Source organism: Colletes latitarsis, chromosome 9 (assembly GCF_051014445.1).
Source record: "Colletes latitarsis isolate SP2378_abdomen chromosome 9, iyColLati1, whole genome shotgun sequence".
NCBI classification, from domain to species: Eukaryota; Metazoa; Arthropoda; class Insecta; order Hymenoptera; family Colletidae; genus Colletes; species Colletes latitarsis.
In genome coordinates, this window is record NC_135142.1 from 28643350 (window position 1) to 28663033 (window position 19684).

The window sequence follows — 19684 nt, forward strand, 5'->3', positions numbered from 1 at the left end:
TAACGAACTATTCCACGACAAACTTGGGCGTTTTAGCACCAGGGGGTTTGAGGTTGAAAAATGCCCGCCATCTAGCGGCACAGAGAGCAAACTATTCGACATCAAATACCGACGTTCCTTTAGCAGATGAGGATGTAGTCCTTCACAAATCGGCGCATTATTTATTGTAAAAATAACTTTTAAATTAAGAGGGTCGACGTATATAATTACTAGTTAATGTGTAGAAGAAGAACGACAGTACCAAACTGTCTGCAAAGTATTGTTTTCACCCTCTCTTTCACTTCACGAACTCAAGTAGAAGTAACAAATAATGGTCAGACGCATTAAACATCTTTTCATGCAGAATATTGTTGCTTGTATAATTCGTTTGAAACAGTAACAAAACAACTTTATAGAACGATAATTTGGGCATTACGACGAAGTAGGATATCATTTGAATAAAAGGAAACTGTTTTAAAATAGGAGAAACGCATAGACACCCGTTCATGAAGTTACTATTTATTACCACAATTATTACATGCTTAACGATGCTCGGTAAACTTATACATATCAAAGTGATTAATCAATGCGGATACGTATTACGAAACGTAACTATACAAATATATTTATATCACAGTCGTAGACAAAAGAAGTTAAATGTTAAATTGATATCGAAGTTTGTCTTCGTGTACACTTAAGTCTCTATGATCCGCCAGGAAGCCTCGGTGATCGCGAGCGAACGAATATACGACGGTAATTTATTCTTCAACGCGGGAGAAATGACGATCCGTGTGATTTTCCACTTGCGAAAAAATTCACCGTTTAACCCTTGGACGAAAAAGTAAGCGAATAGAATGCTTGCCGGGCAAGATCCTTTATTCGCGGGCCTGCGAACGTTTCGCTTTTAACGATCGAAACGGGACAGAAGTAACAGTGGACAAGGGCTAAATACGCACGCGATATCGGAGGATCGCCTGCCAAAGGGGCGAGTAACATTAACGATCAAAGTCTGGTAACGACGAAACGTTTTCTAGGGCTATTATCGTTACACTGTCTACGTTAAAATCGCTCGTTTAAATGTAGTGTCGTGAGAACAGTCTTGTCGCGTCGTTAGTCGAACGCGTGGCGCGTTAGAGCAGAAGGTAGGAATGTTAAACGATAACGCGAAATACGAGATTAGGTATCTTCGATGTGGCGACAAGGATACGATCTATGCATTTCAATTATTCAAATTAAATTTTCATAATATAATTTCTGTTCTTATTTCTCGTTGGGAAAGAAACATTAAGATCTACGACGCGATTATTCACGCTTCGACTGAAATTACTATTTTAGAATTGTCCTACCTTCTCCTCCGTCTCGGAATAGGAGTTAAACATCGACGTATGCGTAGAGCTATCGAGGCATATGTATAGCGACATAAATTCGTTCGAAGATCGACGCAAAAGCCCCGACTCCGTGATAAATGACAAAGTGTCGCGGAATGAGAACGGTACACGAGGCAAAAGCGTATCGACGATTCTCGACGCACGATCGCAGAGAAACCGACGGTCAAAGGTGAACGTCGAAGAAGCTTTTCGCGAGCCATCGTGCATAGAAATTCAGCGATATTATTACCAACGCCAGCGTCGAGCGCACAGCGAAGCAGTTCCCGTGACAAACTCGGTAATTCTCTATCGATGCCAAGGATCGGTGAAAATTTCGATTTTCTATGCGCTCCACGCTTTGCAACGATCGCTGGACTTTAGACGGCGAATCATTTTCAAATCTAACGACGAATACTTAGGGTCATCGAACGATTAACTACAACAATTCTAAACAGTCGCGAAAACGTTGTTACTCGTAAATCCTGAAGTCGTTTTAAACATCGAGTTTTTCTTTTATTATGATTTGTCTCGTAAGAGCTACGGACAGGACGATTTTTCGCGCAGATTAACCATTTTACGAGAAATCGTTACGTCCGTGGCTCTTGTAAATGTTTATATATCCGACGTCGGTCCTTCTAACGCGTTCGCTGGTCACGAAGTGCCTTGAAAATGATTAAAAAGTAGTATAGAATTCTTTCAAATTATTAACAATTGAAATTAGTCGGAGTATTAGTGTATGTAAGCGAATTTATTTACACGGTGAACAGAGAAGGCGTTAAATGGGATTTGTCGACGCCGAAATCGAAACTTGCTACATTTGTACATTCCAGACGCAATTTGTCGACATTTCGGAAAGAATAGAGTCTACCATTTTGAAACGCGCGTTGCTCGTCGTTGACGGCCTCTGAAGGATTCGCGAATACTTATTCTTTTTTAACGTAAAATTCATTCTTCGATCGGTTTCAGAGGAAGTGAGAGTTCTATGGTTCGAAAGTTCCCGCATTCAAACAGTCTTGTCTTATGAATATGAATGGCGGAGTTCCTACGGTGCTTGCATATTAATTACAGGTTCCTTTCCGTTAATTTTTCTATTTGTAAACCTCTTCAACTTCGACTCGTGAAGAAATTATCCGTCCAAGTTGAGTCTTTCTTGGATCAAAATTAGAATTCGAGTTGTGGAGTGATATTGAACGAACAAAAAGAATTATCTGAGTAACTGTTCGTTAAAAATGAACCCACAGTGCCCACGCTCGAGTGCAACATCGTCTCTTTCTCTAATAACAGTTTATCGTAAACACGATTAAATTGGAAAAAGAATATATAATGCAAATTGCAAGTCTACGCGGTACAGAGAATAATCCACGAAAGGAAAGTGCGCTAATATCGTAATAAATAAAAATCGTTCCGGTAATTGGGATAATTATGCATCGTTATGCCAATTATTCGCACGCACGAAAGAACAGAAAATGAAAGTTGAATGCAAATAGACTCGATGAAAATTGTCTGAGAATGGCACGATATGGGCATTGAGGGGTTAAAATGGAACCGGAATCGCGGAGAAAAAACGCACCGAAAGAACCCCTCCGCGCCAAAAGGAATTACAACGGTTTTCTGAACGCAGAAGGGTCGGCTAATTGCGACCGACGAACAAAAACGTGGCCGAGTACTTTCAACAACCAAGCTCTCGTCGCAACGGCAACGGCGAGTTCGAGCTTTAACGTCCGCCATTGACGTCTACGCGCGCGTTTCCACGAACATTGTATCATAATTTTCGCTTCACGCTTCCGTTAATCATAATTTCCTCCGTTCTCTAAAAGCACACTCGAAACGGTCGCGGTTTGTTAGAGAAACTCCATTCGATTTTGGAACAATCGTGACATACCGTGGACTTTATGCATTTATGCCGTACTGGGATACGAAAGTCCAAAAAATGAAATAACGTGGGCTTCTACAATTTTATTTTGTTATGAAATTCTACGCAAAAGGGTGGTTATTGTACAAAGGCTCGTTCGTTGCGTACTGTCAACAAGTGAAGGGGCTGGTGGATAAGCAACAAGCAAGATACAAGACACAGAAGCGATAGGGGTCTGAAAATTACTGTGATAATCGAGGTTCTAACGATTATACAGGGTGCTCGGCCATCACTGGGAAATATTTTAATGGGAGATTCCAGAGGCCAAAATAAGACGAAAATGAAGAATACCAATTTGTTGATGGAGGCTTCGTTAAAAAGTTATTAACATTTAAAGTTCCGCCCTTACTGAATTTTTTTCTCGAAAATGCGCAAGATTTCGGGGGTATGTCTATTCACCAAAAATGATTGTAATTGACCCCCACAGCTAACAATATTTTTTTCAGAACGATTTGAAATATTTTAATTTCGTCGAAAATGTCATACCTTCTCGAATTTTTTTCTCGAAAATGCGCAAGATTTCGGGGGTATGTCTATTCACCAAAAATGATTGTAATTGACCCCCACAGCTAACAATATTTTTTTCAGAACGATTTGAAATATTTTAATTTCGTCGAAAAATGTCATCTTCTCGAATTTTTTTCTAGAAAGTGGGTAGGATTTCGGGGGTATGTCTATTCACCAAAAATTATTGCAACTGACCCCCACAGCTAACAACATTTTTTTCAGAACGATTTGAAATATTTTAATTTCGTCGAAAGCCACCTAATTAGATTTTCGGTAAGGAATTTTTTTCTCGAAAGAGCGTAGGATTTCGGGGATATGTGTAATGACCAAAAATTATTGTAATTGACCCCCGCAACAGAAAATAATTTTTCCAGAACCATTTGATATATTTTAATTCCGTCGAAAAATTTCACACTTCGAATTTTTTTCTAGAAAGTGGATAGGATTTCGGGGGTATGTCTATTCACCAAAACTGATTGCAATTGGCAGTCAACGCGTTAATTTACAAATATTTAACAAACACGAACGTTGTAGAACGCATCGAACCTCGTCACGAGTGTAATTCTCTCTTCATATATTTTACAAAATATATTCTCCGTGCATAAACGCATAAAATCCGTGCAACGACTTTCGAGAACGTCTGCTCGAGGCGTTTGGGACCGAAATCTGGACCGACGATCTTACGCCATTATCCATCTTCGTTTCTGGTTCCTGCGAGGGGAAAGCGGCGACAGAGGTTCGTCTGTTCCGCGTTTGATTTAGCTCGAGAATCGTGGTTTCTCTTCCGATCTTCTCGGCGTAATTTAGCTAGAACGATCCGATCGGACAGGGAACGGAGGGACGAGCCGGGGAACTACGAGTCCGTGGGCTCGTCGGGCTTCCCGTTGTCTCAGAAGTTCGCCTCCAACGAGTTGCCCAGCTCGTTCAGAGCCGGCACCAACGTCTGGAGCGAGAAGTATCGCGACCGATCGGCGGCGTCCACGCTGGTCACGTGCTGGAACTGACAGGGCTGGCTGATGTTGCTCTTCGCCGGCAGCACCACCTTCTTCGGCACCGGTTTCTTCTTCTTCTTGCCCGGCACCGACAGGCTGATGTTCTCCGGACAGGAGACGAGCCGTTCTATGTGCTGCCAGAGATCGTTCGCCGCTTTCGGATTGTCGAAGCTGAGGCCAGCGAGGCGCGTGTGATCCGACGACAGACACATCGTGTGGAACGCTGGACCAGAGACCTGGACACGAATCCGCGGTATTCAAATAATTAATAGGACTCGCCTGATCTTCGCGGGGGCGTACGAAAAATCGGTTACCTTGTACGACGAGAGATTGTCGATGGTCTCTCGCCAGAGCGTGAAGCAAGTGCCGCGCTCCGCCAGCAGGATCTGGATCCGCCGCTTGGATCTCGATCGCGTTTCCCCGAGATCCAGAACCACCACCGGTATCCCGGTGAATCGGAGCTCCCATCTTTCGGTCTGCGACGCGTTCCCGAGATACAGGTTCGCCAGCGACTCGCAGACGAACACCTGCGTCGTCCAAACGAAAAATTACCAACCCTTCAATGATCGCCCTTTAATGATTCGAAATCTATCGTGATGGTTAAGCTGATCGAACAGTGACCTCGAAAGGGTTCAAGTCGTTCACCTGAGATTTTAAGCCCCGAAAGAAGGTCTCGAGTTGCTCGCGTTCCATCTGGCTGACCGGTTCTAGGCGAGACTCGTCGCTGTTTTCGGAACTGTCGCTACCCTCGTAGCTCGACGTGGCCGAGGTGTCGGCTTCCCCCGTCGAGGACAACCGCCTCCTAGCGGCTCCGTTGTACTCGCTGTAGTAGGAGGAGCTGTGCAGCGACAGATTCGACTGCAACGCAGGGCAGGACGACGCGTACACCGGTGCGTTCATCTTTTCCTGAAAACATAATGGGGTTGTCACGGTCAGCGAAAGACTTTGAACTTTGCGCAGGGATGAAAGGGGACCATTAGGTGTAATTGAAGCTTTCGTGTACTCTTGTATCGTAAGTAGGAGTTTATTTATGCTCCAACGCTGCAGCAATTAGGAGAATTGCCTTCACCAGGAGCTAATGACGCTCATTATTAGACGCTTCTAATTGCTACAGTATTATACAGGGTGATCGGCCACCCCTGAGAAAAATTTTAATGGGGTATTCTAGAGGCCAAAATAACACGAAAATCAAGAATACCAATTTGTTGATGGAGGCTTCGTTAAAAAGTTATTAACGTTTAAAGTTTCGATCATACTGAATTTTTTTCTCGAAAATGCGCAAGATTTTGGGGGTATGTCTATTCACCAAAAATAATTTTAATAGACCCCCACAGCTAACAATATTTTTTTCAGAACGATTTGAAATATTTTAATTTCGTCGAAAAATGTCATCTTCTCGAATTTTTTTCTAGAAAGTGGGTAGAATTTCGGGGGTATGTCTATTCACCAAAAATAATTTTAATAGACCCCCACAGCTAACAATATTTTTTTCAGAACGATTTGAAATATTTTAATTTCGTCGAAAAATGTCATCTTCTCGAATTTTTTTCTAGAAAGTGGGTAGGATTTCGGGGGTATATCTGTTAACCAAAAATGTTTGCAATTGACCCCTGCAACTAAAAATATTTTTTTCAGAACGATTTGAAATATTTTAATTTCGTCGAAAAATTTCCCTCCTTCTCGAATTTTTTTCTAGAAAGGGGGTAGGATTTCGGGGGTATGTCTATTCACCAAAAATGATTGTATTTGACCCCTGAAGGCGAAAATAATTTTTCCAGAACGATTTGAAATTTTTGAATTTAATTGTTAATAACTTTTTAACGAAGTCTCCATCAACAAATTAGTATTCTTGATTTTCGTCTTATTTTGGCCTCTAAAATAGAATCCACCATTATAATTTTTCCCAGGGGTGGCCGAACACCCTGTATTTTCGCACAAAATCTTCTGGACTCTATCAATATTAAATTTTAGAAGACATCCTGCGAATAGTCCCTGCAATGGTCCCACTTAAATTATCTATTTTTTAGAAAGTATTTAGTGTTTACATCCAATATTTTGCGTACACCTAAAGGGACCACTTCACTATCATTCCGCAAAAGCACATTAAAATCGAAGTCAGACGATCGGACGTAAAAACGAAGAGGGTCAAGAAGAGTGGTTTCGTACGCATTTTTATTTAACGAATGGCAGTTAATGATACGTTAAAATAAATTTCTTTTCGCGTTGGGCTTGCAAATAAATATTCCTACTCGCTTGGCCTGTCGCGGGGAAATCTTGCCCAGAGGACGATCCTTTCGCGAGCTCCCACGAAAGCTCATCGATTTCCCGGAGCTGAACCCCGTGCAGCCACGGTGGTATCGTTCTATAAATAACCGCGGCCTCTTTATCGACGACCCGGAAAACTCAAAAATTTCCACTCAATTCGAAAACAGACAGAATCCTTGCGTCTGCGTTGGCTAATTGGGGTGCTATTTTGTAACGACACGCGTCCCTTGGATCGCCTAAACAGGGAACAGAAATGAATTTCCATCTCCGAGGAAATCTTTTTTTTCGTCGCCAGGTGACGTAACCCCTTAAATTGATCCAAATCTATCCGACCTAGACCGAATTAAGAGATTAATCCCGCCGACTGTTCGACCGTGACAATTGCACGTTTCGACGAAGAGGAGTCGTTTAGTATGCACTCGCGACCGCGAATTTTTCTCCCGTATCGGTTTCCTTCTCTGCGACCGGTTTGAACCCCGAGGTTAGAAAAAAACCTGACATCGTTTGTCGCGGAACTTTCCTGGCGTTAACTTTCTCGCTTTTAATCGCAGGAACTTCTACGAAGGATATTCAATTTCGTTTTCTATTTAGCAATTTAACGACACCGATGCTATTAAACCAAAATAAATTTTGAATTCCCTGCCCTGGACTCGCCATCGTGTCCTACAAGAAGAAATTATCGAGTTTCTAGGATAAACTGCCGAAGGGTAGACACTGTCACCTTTGGAAACTTTTAAACGACAGAAGTACTTTACTAAAACGGTGTGGAGTTCTAAAGTTAACGATTTCTTTAAGAAATGGAATTAGCAACACTTTTATTCTTCTCTATTTAATAATTTTTAAGAATGTTACTTGTTCTGAGAACTTACAATACGATTTACTAACTGAACGAAAACTATGTTACGAGTCGACTTTGAAGCGTCGATTAGTTGTTCGGAAATGGAATTTGGTAAAGTTTGGCCGCGAAAGTAAAATGGGTCGTTCCGTTCGGTTATGCTGGCGGCTCCACGGCCGAAGCTAATCAGCCAATGGCGTTTTAACCGACCCACATAATCGAGGCGAGAAAAGTCCCGCTCTCGTTCGACCTTAATTCGATCACAGTGACGCCTTTAACGAGCCATCCGAGTGACTAATCACGATCCATAGGTCCCTGTCCATCGTTCTCTAGCGTGGAATTCCACCGCGTTCCAACGTCTACGAACTCGCAACCCTCTCTCGGTCAGCGGCGATCGACGATCGTGTCAACGATCCCGTGTCTCGCGACGCGTCACATTTTTCCCCCCACGCTGGAATTCTATCCATCGACATTATATTCCTATTATTATTACGATAGGACTCCATTCGTTGCAACGAAATTATTGAAATAAAAGTTTTTAGACATCGATACAGGGTGTTCGGCCACCCCTGGGAAAAATTTTAATGCAGGATTCTAGAAGCCAAAATAAAAGGAAAATCAAGAATAGTAATTTGTTGATGAAGGCTTCGTTAAAAAGTTATTAACGTTTAAAGTTCCGCCAGTAAGGAATTTTTTTCTCGAAACTGAGTAGGATTTCGGGGGTATGTCTATTCACCAAAAATGCTTGCAATTGACCCCCACAGCTAACGATATTTTTTTCAGAACGATTTGAAATATTTTAATTTCGTCGAAAAATTTCACACATTCTCGAATTTTTTTCTAGAAAGTGGGTAGGATTTCGGGGGTATGTATAATGACCGAAAATGATCGTAATTGACCTCCACAGCTAACAATATTTTTTTCAGAATGATTTGAAATATTTTAATTTCGTCGAAGAATTTCACACCTTCTCGAATTTTTTTCTAGAAAGTGGGTAGGATTTCAGGGGTATGTCTATCCACCAAAAATGATCGTAATTGACCCCCACAGCTAAAAATATTTTTTTCAGAACGATTTGAAATATTTTAATTTCGTCGAAAAATTTCACACCTTCTTGAATTTTTTTCTCGAAAGTGGGTAGAATTTCGGGGGTATATGTAATGATCAAAAATGATTGTAATTAACCCCCACAACTAACGATATTTTTTTCAGAATGATTTGAAATATTTTAATTTCATCGAAAAATTTCACACATTCTTGAATTTTTTTCTAGAAAGTGGGTAGGATTTCGGGGGTATGTATAATGACCAAAAATGATTGTAATTGACCCCCACAGATAACAATATTTTTTTCAGAACGATTTGAAATATTTCAATTTCGTCGAAGAATTTCACACCTTCTTGAATTTTTTTCTAGAAACTGAGTAGGATTTCGGAAGTATGTATAATGACCAAAAATGATCGTAATTGACCTCCACAGCTAACAATATTTTTTTCAGAACGATTTGAAATATTTTAATTTCGTCGAAAAATTTCACACCTTCTCGAATTTTTTTCTAGAAAGTGGGTAGGATTTCGGGGGTATGTATAATGACCAAAAATGATCGTAATTGACCCCCACAACTAACGATATTTTTTTCAGAATGATTTGAAATATTTTAATTTCGTCGAAGAATTTCACACCTTCTCGAATTTTTTTCTAGAAAGTGGGTAGGATTTTGGGGGTATGTCTATCCACCAAAAATGATTGTAATTGACCCCCACAGCTAACAACATTTTTTTCAGAACGATTTGAAATTTTTTAATTTAATTGTTAATTACTCTTTAACGAAGCCTCCATCCACAAATTAGTATTCTTGTTTTCCGTCTTATTTTGGCCTCTAGAATCCCCCAGGAGTGGCCGAACACCCTGTATATCGAAGCGATATTTGATTTAGAGTTGTATTGAGGTACGCTTGGTTTTTTAAAAAAATTTCTAAGAGGTTATAAGGTGCAGAGGATCGTTGGTGTTCGATCGACGGTGACGCCCGCACGCGTTGGCTCGTATCGATACCGGTGAAACGATACGTGGATCGAAACGGGAGCCGTTCGAGACGTCTGTTCGTGCGCGCGAAATGCACACCGGAAGCGCATTGTCTGCGTTACAGTGTGCTCAGCGAGGATGCGCCATTGTTTCGACCCCGATAAGAACACGACGCCTCTCGGATCAACCGGCGATAATTAGGCTCGCTCGGCCCGCGTGGTTTCGCGTTCTCACGACAGAATTGTTCGGCCGTGGGTACCGGAGTTCTACTTTTTCTTCGCGCGAGCGGAGCCAAGATCGCTGAAATCGGCCGACGATTGCGCGACAATAAAGAAAAGAAAAACGATTCGACTCGGATGTTGGCAAAGAACGCGAGAAACGCGCACGGTGCACCTGAGAGGGATCACCCGTGCCCCAGAATCGGATAAATTTTAAATCGAAAGAGAATTCTACTTTCGTGGATTAGCTCTCGAAGGAATTCGTTAACGAAAGAAAGGTGGATGCAACTGGTTGCGCTGTTTCAAATGTCTTCTTTTTTTTGTACGCCGTTGGCGATCCAAACGGCTTCAGAACTACGAAGAGAAATGTACGAGTGGGTGACACATGTCACCCGACTAACGAAGGGTTACGCCAGTATGACATCACATGCTGCAAATGCCTTTCCCGGTTTACCGTCTTTCAAGACGAACAAAAAGGGACCAGGGCATTGTACGAGGGAACAAACGCGTTGTTGGGAAGCTAGGAGGCGACCGAATGCCAACGCATAAACGAAAAACAGCTCCACTGAACGCTGCCTAACGAATCCGAGCGTACGAATTAAAGAAAACTATTTTCGGAACGATACCTAATGCTTCGACAAAGAATTCAATAATGTAAACAGATTATTATACTTACGAAATTCATCAAATTGTACGCTTTATGAATTTTGGAAGAATGTCGACGTTCACGAGTTTCAGAAAGAACACTGTGGAGGATGGTACGACCGGAGATTTCGTTATCTCCTCGAACGGTCAAAGGACGATAATCGTTATCGCCGACGAGGAATGCACTTTACGATGGCTCGAGAACACAGCACGGTTAATTGCACCTTAACGAACTGCCGCGATTTTCTCTGCTGCAAGAGACGAAACGACGTGGTCGCGACGTTACGCAAAATGCTCGAAAACGCATCGCGCGGCCAGCGTTTCCTTTCCACGAAGAGAAAACAAGATTTGTTCATCGACGTCGCACGTTCGAGACAACAGAACCACCGAGGGGCATTCTACTTAATTTTTATCTCTGGTTTCGATAGCCACTGGCTTCGACGACGTGTTCCACTTTGCGTCTTTGGTTCCGATTTATCTCGGATTATTTTGGGTGCTCGCGATAAGAATATTCTCGGTTGAAATTTTAAAAATGTGTAACAGATACCCTACGAAAGTAAAACTTTGTCGCGTTACGCCTATGTGTACCGAAGGGTCCAGCGAATAAATAAATAATCCGAGTCTGAGATCAGAAAATAGAAATTCTACAGTTGTGTACAAAGTTGCACTTTTATTCGTGCAGATTAAAGATATAATAAGTATTTGAGGCGTTAAGGTGATGGTTGGGAAACGCTGGACTAATCCAATATGGCGGAAACTATATTAAGTTTCTCCTTTTGGTCGCTGCTTTCCACTTGCGACGCTTCGAATCTCTCTCTTTCTTGCGGAGGATTTTCTTCTCCCTCGCTCTAACGCGTCGTTTCTCATAACGGGCGCGGGGAACACTATGATACAGAGACGCGTGTATGTACAATAAGCACGACGAAACGATCTATCGACGCGCGGGCCCCTTTCGCTTGTCCTCTCCGTGTCGCTCTCCGCCTTGAGCCATTGTCTTTTCCACCTCGACGGGCCATTATTTCGCGAACCGCGTTTTGCATCGCCCCCAAACTCTTCTATCGTCGCCCCTTTGATCGCAAACGACGCGAAATCTAGAAAAGAATACGTTAAAATCGGCTGAAGCCTCCCAAAGACCGCCATTTCCAGGGAGGATTAGGCAACAATATTATTTTGATACGTTAAAATTAATTCGTAGAACAAAGTACGAACGAATGAATTATCATAAACGGTCGAGTCCCGAATGCAAGCTAACTCTGGCTGAAATTAGTAGACGTCAATTAGACGCGGTCGAAAGCAACGAGATCGGTCGCAGACACCCACGATTGTTATTGAGAGAGTTGGCCGCCATGGTGAACGACGACAGAAACGTCGGACTGGCCGAGTAACCGTCCGAGGAGTAGCGTAATTATTACGGAGACGTGAATGACCGTAATGAGGAATGGCGTCATCTCCATGAACGACGCTCGAGCCAGAGAAATCGAGGAGACTGTGTCGCCGCGCGCCCCGACGATCGGCAGAAATTTACTTTCTCAGAGCTTTCTGTTTTTACCTGGATCATCCGGAGGGCGAAATTGCGGTCGAACGGCAACCGATCGCCCGCGAAACAAAATGGCGAGAGCACGGTTAGAAGCGATCGAGAATCACGCGACGCAACCGATATTCTTGGGGTCAGATCGTTAACAACGAAGAAAATATAAACGTTTGTACCTTTCGGGCTCTCCAATTTCACGCTACGAGTATCTTCTATGTTTCAAACCGAGGACTGAATTACTGCAAAACGCTTTAACGCGTTGACTGCCAGTTCAAAACCGTAAAATTATTTGCTAGACCAAAACTTTCATCTAACTTCGCTAAAATTTATTTTCTTTAACATTTCAACTTCAGAGTGAATTGTTTCAAAGCGTCAGCCGTTCATAATACATTACCTAAAGGGAACAAAATTACGATACACTTTATCTCAACTCCGTACCTTAAAACGCATGGAATTCAAATGCATTTTTAATGTCCACTGTCCATTCTCCCATTTGCGTGTCCAACAGCACGGGGTTGTGGTCCACATACGGATCATGGACAGTGACCGTGTATCCAGGTTTGAAAAATTGCCCGAAAAGTTACAAAACGTTCGTGTAAACGTTTCTTTTGTCAATGTCCCACAAATGGGTACGCCTGGTACCACGGTTAAACGTGTCGTAACGTAATTGTAAAATCGCCGAGGTGTAATAAGAAAGGATACATTACGCGGAACCAGTTTTACTGCTTTCCGATGCCAACAAACGCGCGCGATTTCATCAATGACGAATAAAACTCGGACGGACAATGATCTGAATGAAAAATCCGCTCGACCAACACGCTACGATTCTGCCCACCGAGTTGCTTTCCTGATTCGTTGCTGCTCCATTGAGTATCCGTGCACGGCCGATGTATATATTATCGCACGGTGCGCGGGACGTATCGTGCAGGGTCATAATTCAAAGTACGCGAGAGGAATTACGCTGGAACGGGAACGGGACGTAACTGTGACGACCGCCGAAATAAACGCACCGCGCAGCCCTCTCGAAACTCGTTGGCCAACGCGGGCAAACGCGTTGCAAAACAGAAGTTAATCTCTCTTACGATCGTGTTTTAGACGTGTAATTTTATAACGAGGGCCCTTGCTTTCGAAAACAAACCGCCGTGTCGCGAGAAAACGGAATAAATTCAACAACGTCCTCCAGTTAAGGGGGTAGTCCATCTTGTCGGAGAGGAACAATTTTCGTGGAATTTATTCCGAGCAAACGATAGGATCGATCCGTCTGGGATTCTTCCCATTTCTTCAGCGTACCTTTGGGATACGAAAAATATTTTTTTTTGCGTTTTTATTACCGTCAAACCGAGCCTCGGGATAATTCGGAAAGGGTCAAAATCGAGCCTTTCGGCGGAGCATTCGATCTTTGTTTGAGAAAAGAGCTCGGGACGATAAAAAATATTACTCTAGTTCCTTTATAGACGCGCTATAAAGGGATGATATTCCGCGTTAAAAACATGAAAAGCGTAAAGTTTCCCCCGCGTCAGGCACATTTTATGAATGCAAGTTTCGTGCAATTACGTTTTTCATTGTGGACCCCGGATGGAAAGACCGCCTCGTTTATATTTAAAAAGAAATCACGGTTCGTTGGGTAGGTAGGTTTCCACATTTTTGTAAAATATCATCCGCGAGGCGTGTCGGATTTTTCCGCAGATATCGTAGACAATTTTAAAAAAATTTGCCATTCATTTCCCTACTTTGTTATTCGATTAAAAATTTTTAAACTGTAGAGTCAACACTGAATATTTCTTCCGTTTATTATTGATGCATATAATAACCAGACACGCGTTGACTTTTACAGTATATAGAAAACTGTTTCAAAGAAGGATCGACATTCGGTAAGAAATCGCTATACGGACTCTAGACGCAATCTGAGGTAGGGTCGTGGTCGCAATAACGTTTAAGATTATGCAGAGAAGCTCTCGGTAGCGTCTAAGTGTACTCTATGTGCATGTCCCGAGGCATATTGCAGGGAAATATATGTACTTGCATATATCACCAGCTTAGGTAGCTAGAACCAGCCGACCGCAGCGGTCGAGATTAATCCTGACCGCATCCAGGACGAAGTAGTAGTCAGAAAGGATTAAATCCTCTCGTGGAAAATGTTCCAGACGCTTTTAAAAGGACCCACCGCATTCGTACGTCCAACTACAGTCAATTCCATACTAACTCTACAGCATCGAATAATTAACAAATAAAATTGACGTATCCATTCGACTGGTAGAGCATAAATTCAAGTTTCGATCATCTTTATTAAATTATTTGAACATCATTTATTGACCACATTAAGTCAACAGGCTCTGTTTTATACGTCAGAACAATCAATGGTCGATCGAGCACTTGCGAGAGGGACAAATCGAGCGTAGCCCTCTACTGGCGAGCGAGGGAACCAGAAAAAGCTTATTTACAACTTGCTAATTTATGAAAATGGTTAAGTTACCAGATAAAAAACGATCGATGACTAACTTCTAGCAAAGCACTGTTTCTTGGCGCAAAATCTCGTCGGTTGGGAATAACGTCTTAATGGCGGGCTCGCGATTTAATCTAATCGCGCGCGTAAAATCGAAGGCTCGTTCATTGACGACGTTGCAAAAGTGCAGGTCGTTAAAAGAGAACGATAAGATAGGGGTGATAACCGAAAATGGAATGCTCGTCCAGGAAACGCATCGGAAAGATATACCCGGTTGTTTACGCGATAAAGTGTTCTTCTCACAAAAAAATTCCGCGGAATCAAAGGATGCGGCGGGAAAAAAACGCAGCGGTGCACGCGAGGACGATAACGCCGACTATCTAACGCGACGCGATATCAATTTAGAGCTGATGATTTGTTTCCGCCTACGTAGCCTCTTAGTCATCGAGCCCCCTCGTTGAATATCAAACGAACGATGAGACATCTTCGAGACCTATCGCCAAATACTTTTCTCCAGGAGACGTTCCTCATTTTTCTTCGCGAAAATGGTAGAAAAAACACGTCTTTATTAGGACCATAATTTCCCAGTTAATTTCCATGATATTTCGAAATATATTCTTCCCTGGACACCTTGGTGCTTTTTAAAATAATTTTGTTTTAAGGATATTTTATTTCTTCTTGTTCGATCAATGACAGCTTCCGTGCGATCGTACAGGATTCTATGGCTGCGATTACGAGCGGGTTCCCATACATACCGAGATGTTCAACGATCGAAGCAGACCGGCGCGCAGAAATTGTTATTCGCGAGATAATTCGATGCATACCGTTTGCAGTTCCACGTAAGACGCAGTAGGTCGTTAAATTCTCGTCACGCGGCAGCATCTTACTCACGCGATTAGTCATCGTTATCGATGTGTGCCGATTACGACCCATTAACGTTTCCCACCGTGGAGCTAGGTCGCGAAAAACGCCCAACCGCGTCGATCGCGTAATCGCTCACAGCGACTCGAAAATCGCACGCCTCGCGACAATCGGCTCTCACGCGTTGCAAGCTACAAGGGCACGTCGAAGAGGTAAAGTCGACGATAAGAGCCGCGTGCCGATTACGCAAGCCGATCAAACGTGTTCATGTCGTCGCCTTACAAGCACGAACGAGGAAAATTATATATAAAATCGAGCATCGCGTATATATTTTAAAAAGGAAGCCTTAATCGGCCCGCAAAGCCACCTCTTCTTCCAAAACATACGCTACACACTCACAAAATTATTAATACGCTTTGTAAATTTATTTTACAGTGCTGTAGCCTTTCTGTTTAATATTACGTTCAACTATTTGATATAATCCGGATTTGTTTGCAAAATTTTAGCATGGCACCGGTGACCGGATGCTTCAAATCTACAATTTACCCTTGAATTTAGAATAATGTGATTTACATTAGGAATAGTGTAAAACAACAAATGCTGCATTGGATTATAATTGTATTATACTAATGACCAATATAATTTGCAATCAACGCGTTTTGTTTTTGTTTTTCGGTTTCGCAACGTTCATTTTTTCCGAGAAAGATCCTGTTTCTTGCAATTCATGCGATTACGAGCTTTCCAGTCGACAGCGCGCGTCTTTTCCTCCTGTTTATCTGAAACGATTCGCGGAAAATTTCCGAGCGTTACCTAAACATTTTTCCACGTACGAAGGCTTATAAATTAAACAAATACAAACGAGCACGCGCGACCACGGGCCCGGTGCATGTCTTTTCTTACGACGCGTTTTGCCAACAGAAGGAAGTCTATCCGCAAACAAACGACCAGTTGTTCTCAGACGTTATGATGTCACCGACGATACCATTCGCTCCCGTTTCGAAACGTTAGTCGTATCGATAAGACGACGCGCGACTGAAAATTTCAAACGAAACGTATCTGGAGCAAAAGTTTGAGAAATCGACCGCTTCTTAAGATTCTGAACTCGCCTCTCTACTAGAGAAATACTATCGCGAGACAGTTATTAACCGTAGAACGAAAGATCTGTGTGTTTGTGAGCTCCCTATAACTCCTACTATCCTCGTCCAATCTGGATGATATTTTGTTTACTTGCTCTTTATGGTCAGATGAAAAGCTTTAGAGCCTATAAAGCCTATATAATGTAGTCTATAAATAAATACGAGCAGAAAAGTATTTTGTTTCTCTAGTTTTTCACAATTTCTCGCCCCAAGCACGATTAAAAGTGCAAAAGGATAATTTACGTTAGAAGAAGTCAAGCGTCCAACATGGCGTCGATCGACGAAACGAACCACGAGCAAAACGATATCGGTGTCCGGGCAATTTTCCGTCGATGTTTTTCGCGGCAATTACGTGCTCGCGATCGAGTTGCATTCCCGTTTGCCCGACGCATGCAAAAGCGAATGGAAATTCGCAAAAATGGTCGTGTAGAATCCGCGCGAAGGATGGATCGATCATGGTCGCTGGGACAGGTTATCCTCGAAGAGGGGAGAGACTGGAGACGAGCCTTGATTCTGAGGCTAACCTGACGTCATCGTCCCTTGTATCCGCGAGGTTATCGTTCAGAGTTGGCCTCGCCAGACCCCCAACTTGAACGAAACCACCCTGCCCGAGGTTACTCGATCTTTTCCAGCCGCGTTTGCAAAGTTCAACACACACGGTGACGCAAACTCTTTGATCGCGATATCGCAAAAAAGACCTTTGTGGTTAATTCGGGGGGAATAAACCGGAGGGGCACGATTGTTCAAACTAACTTTTCGTTTTATATTAATACATCGTTTTATTATTGGCTCTGAGAATTAAACCTTCTCGCCAGATTGATGTTGCAAAGTAATAATATTAAAACAGTAGGGAGTTCAACGAATAGTCAGACATCTTGATAGGACTTCATAGGTTCGATACAAATTAGCACTTTTTTATTTTTAAATTATGTTTAGGTTCTCGTAAAAATTTGTACGATGTAAACAGTGATAAATACTGGTACCTCCTGTACTCGATACCAGAGGGCTACGCTCTTGACTTTCTCGCAAGCTCTTGCAAGCACTCCTCGATCGACTAATATTCCGTTGTCTAAGGCAGAGTCCGAGCAACGAGGTATAAATGTTAGGTAAATTTCAGCTAACAAATTTTCTGGTACCTAGTCACGCTGAATTATAGAGGGTAAATAAAGATTTGGGCGACCAAACCAGTTACTTTTGCCAGTATAATAGTTACCATTTAAATTAAAATTCTTTAATAAAAAATCGAAAGATACGAAGTGCAAATGAAGTTTACAGGGAGGGAGCAGAAGTCGTATTCTGTTCCCGGATCGTTGGAAAATGGCGAAAGAAGAATCGTGTCTACTCGAACGCGAACAGAACGCTTCGTACGAACGTGACATTCCGGTCACGTTCCACGAACGTGCGTTATCGTCCTCGAAAAATAATAACTGGCTCCTCCAGTCCGCCGCCGTGCCGTACGAATATCATTCGTTGCAGCATTGTTCGTTAATATAGCTAAGAAACGAACTCTGAGTCCTGGTTAACGACGACCGTGAACCGTGCGAATGCAGGTGCGAGGTTAGCGAGCAAAGTCAGTCGCGTAGTTCCGTCGGGATTCTTCGGCTAGATAACTATCTGTTTCCTTTCTAGCCTCGTTAATAAGCGAGACTCCTATGTGCCATGATTTTACATCGTACGGAATTAGAAACGATCTGAATTAAACCAGAATTAAAATTAAAAATTGAGAGAAACCTCGGATCATTTAAACGACGTCGTCAACGATCAGATTCAAGGGAATAACATTTCTAAGTTGTTGCAATTCAAATATGCTTATTGAAATTAATTTTTATTAAGAAGACTTTAGATTGCAACTTCGTCTTATGCAGAGGCGACGAATGTGCATCGATCGTTCAAAAACGTGTCTACGAACGTTTCGTGGATCGTAAAGATCGCTGTTTCGGCAACGTTACTTAAAATCTAGGGAACAATGGTCTCCGACTGCGACGATCCGTACGAGAGAAACTCGCAAGAACGCGACAGGTGGAAGCAATAACAGCGTAAGTTGCTGCCGAGTGCAATCGTCTTTCCAGTCGCGCGAAAAACGAGCACGCGCTACTCTTGCGTTTAGAACGACCGTTAAACGAGCTTCAGACTAGCAAGAAACTCGCTTTGGAAACGCGAAACTGCACGAAACGTTCGTCCGCAAAGGCAAAAGCGTATCAGATCTTAATTATTGAATTTTTTCGTAAACTTAAAAATCTCGAAAACGCGAGACCGCGGACGGATAAAATTGGCAATGCAATTAAGGAAACGGCCGGTTAATTAGTCCGATAAGCAATTCGACTCCACATACATAAATGCATATTATCTCCGCGATGTTTATTATACGCAACCTCGTTAACTACCGGGGGAACTTGGAGCATGAAAATAAATAAAAGTAATTTTATTAACGCGAAACTATTATCGAACGATATTTTCTATTTTACGAGTCTGCTCAGGGTATACGAGTTTATGCTGTAAATCGAGTTAATGGGAATTGCAAACCGAATCGGCGATAAATTCTGGGGGTTAAAACCTAGTGGGTGTACTCGAAGGAACGGAGAGTTGATCTAGTAAGCGACTCGAACCTAATTCAGACGTAACGCAAGTCTTAATATGCACTTACGTGTACACTGATCACCCATTCCTTTGGTAATTGCATCGTCGTGTACGAGAAACAAATAAAGATACGTTATGTCAACTTGAAACGTCAACCGTTTCTAGAAAATACCATGTATCTATGTACAGTTACTCGTAGTCGTACACTGCAATGGTGATTTACCATAAATGAAGAAAAGCTTGTTTCTCATGAATTGAGTTTTGGAAAATACATTGGGAGACTTGAGGGTTTATATTTGAATAAATTAGAAATATTATTGTCGACGGTTGTGGTACATTAAACACGCTGGGTTCTCGTTTGGTCATCGAAGTGCAGCTGCACAGGATGGGTTAC

The 19684-nt window shown here is 42.4% G+C and overlaps 1 protein-coding gene across 2 annotated transcripts in view; it reads right to left on the reverse strand.

Annotated features, from left to right (window-relative positions):
* Positions 1–482: 482 nt before the first annotated feature.
* The window catches only part of Mesr3 (misexpression suppressor of ras 3), a 32334-nt gene continuing 13132 nt past the window's right edge, over positions 483–19684 (reverse strand). For both annotated transcript variants that reach the window (XM_076772672.1, XM_076772671.1), the window contains exons 2-4: positions 5403–5663; positions 5072–5284; positions 483–4993 (exon numbers count right to left, since the gene is read on the reverse strand). In XM_076772672.1, coding sequence (XP_076628787.1) covers positions 4655–4993; positions 5072–5284; positions 5403–5657 — 807 coding nt within the window. In that variant the 5' untranslated portion in view covers positions 5658–5663 and the 3' untranslated portion in view covers positions 483–4654. The remainder of the gene's footprint in view (positions 4994–5071; positions 5285–5402; positions 5664–19684) is intronic.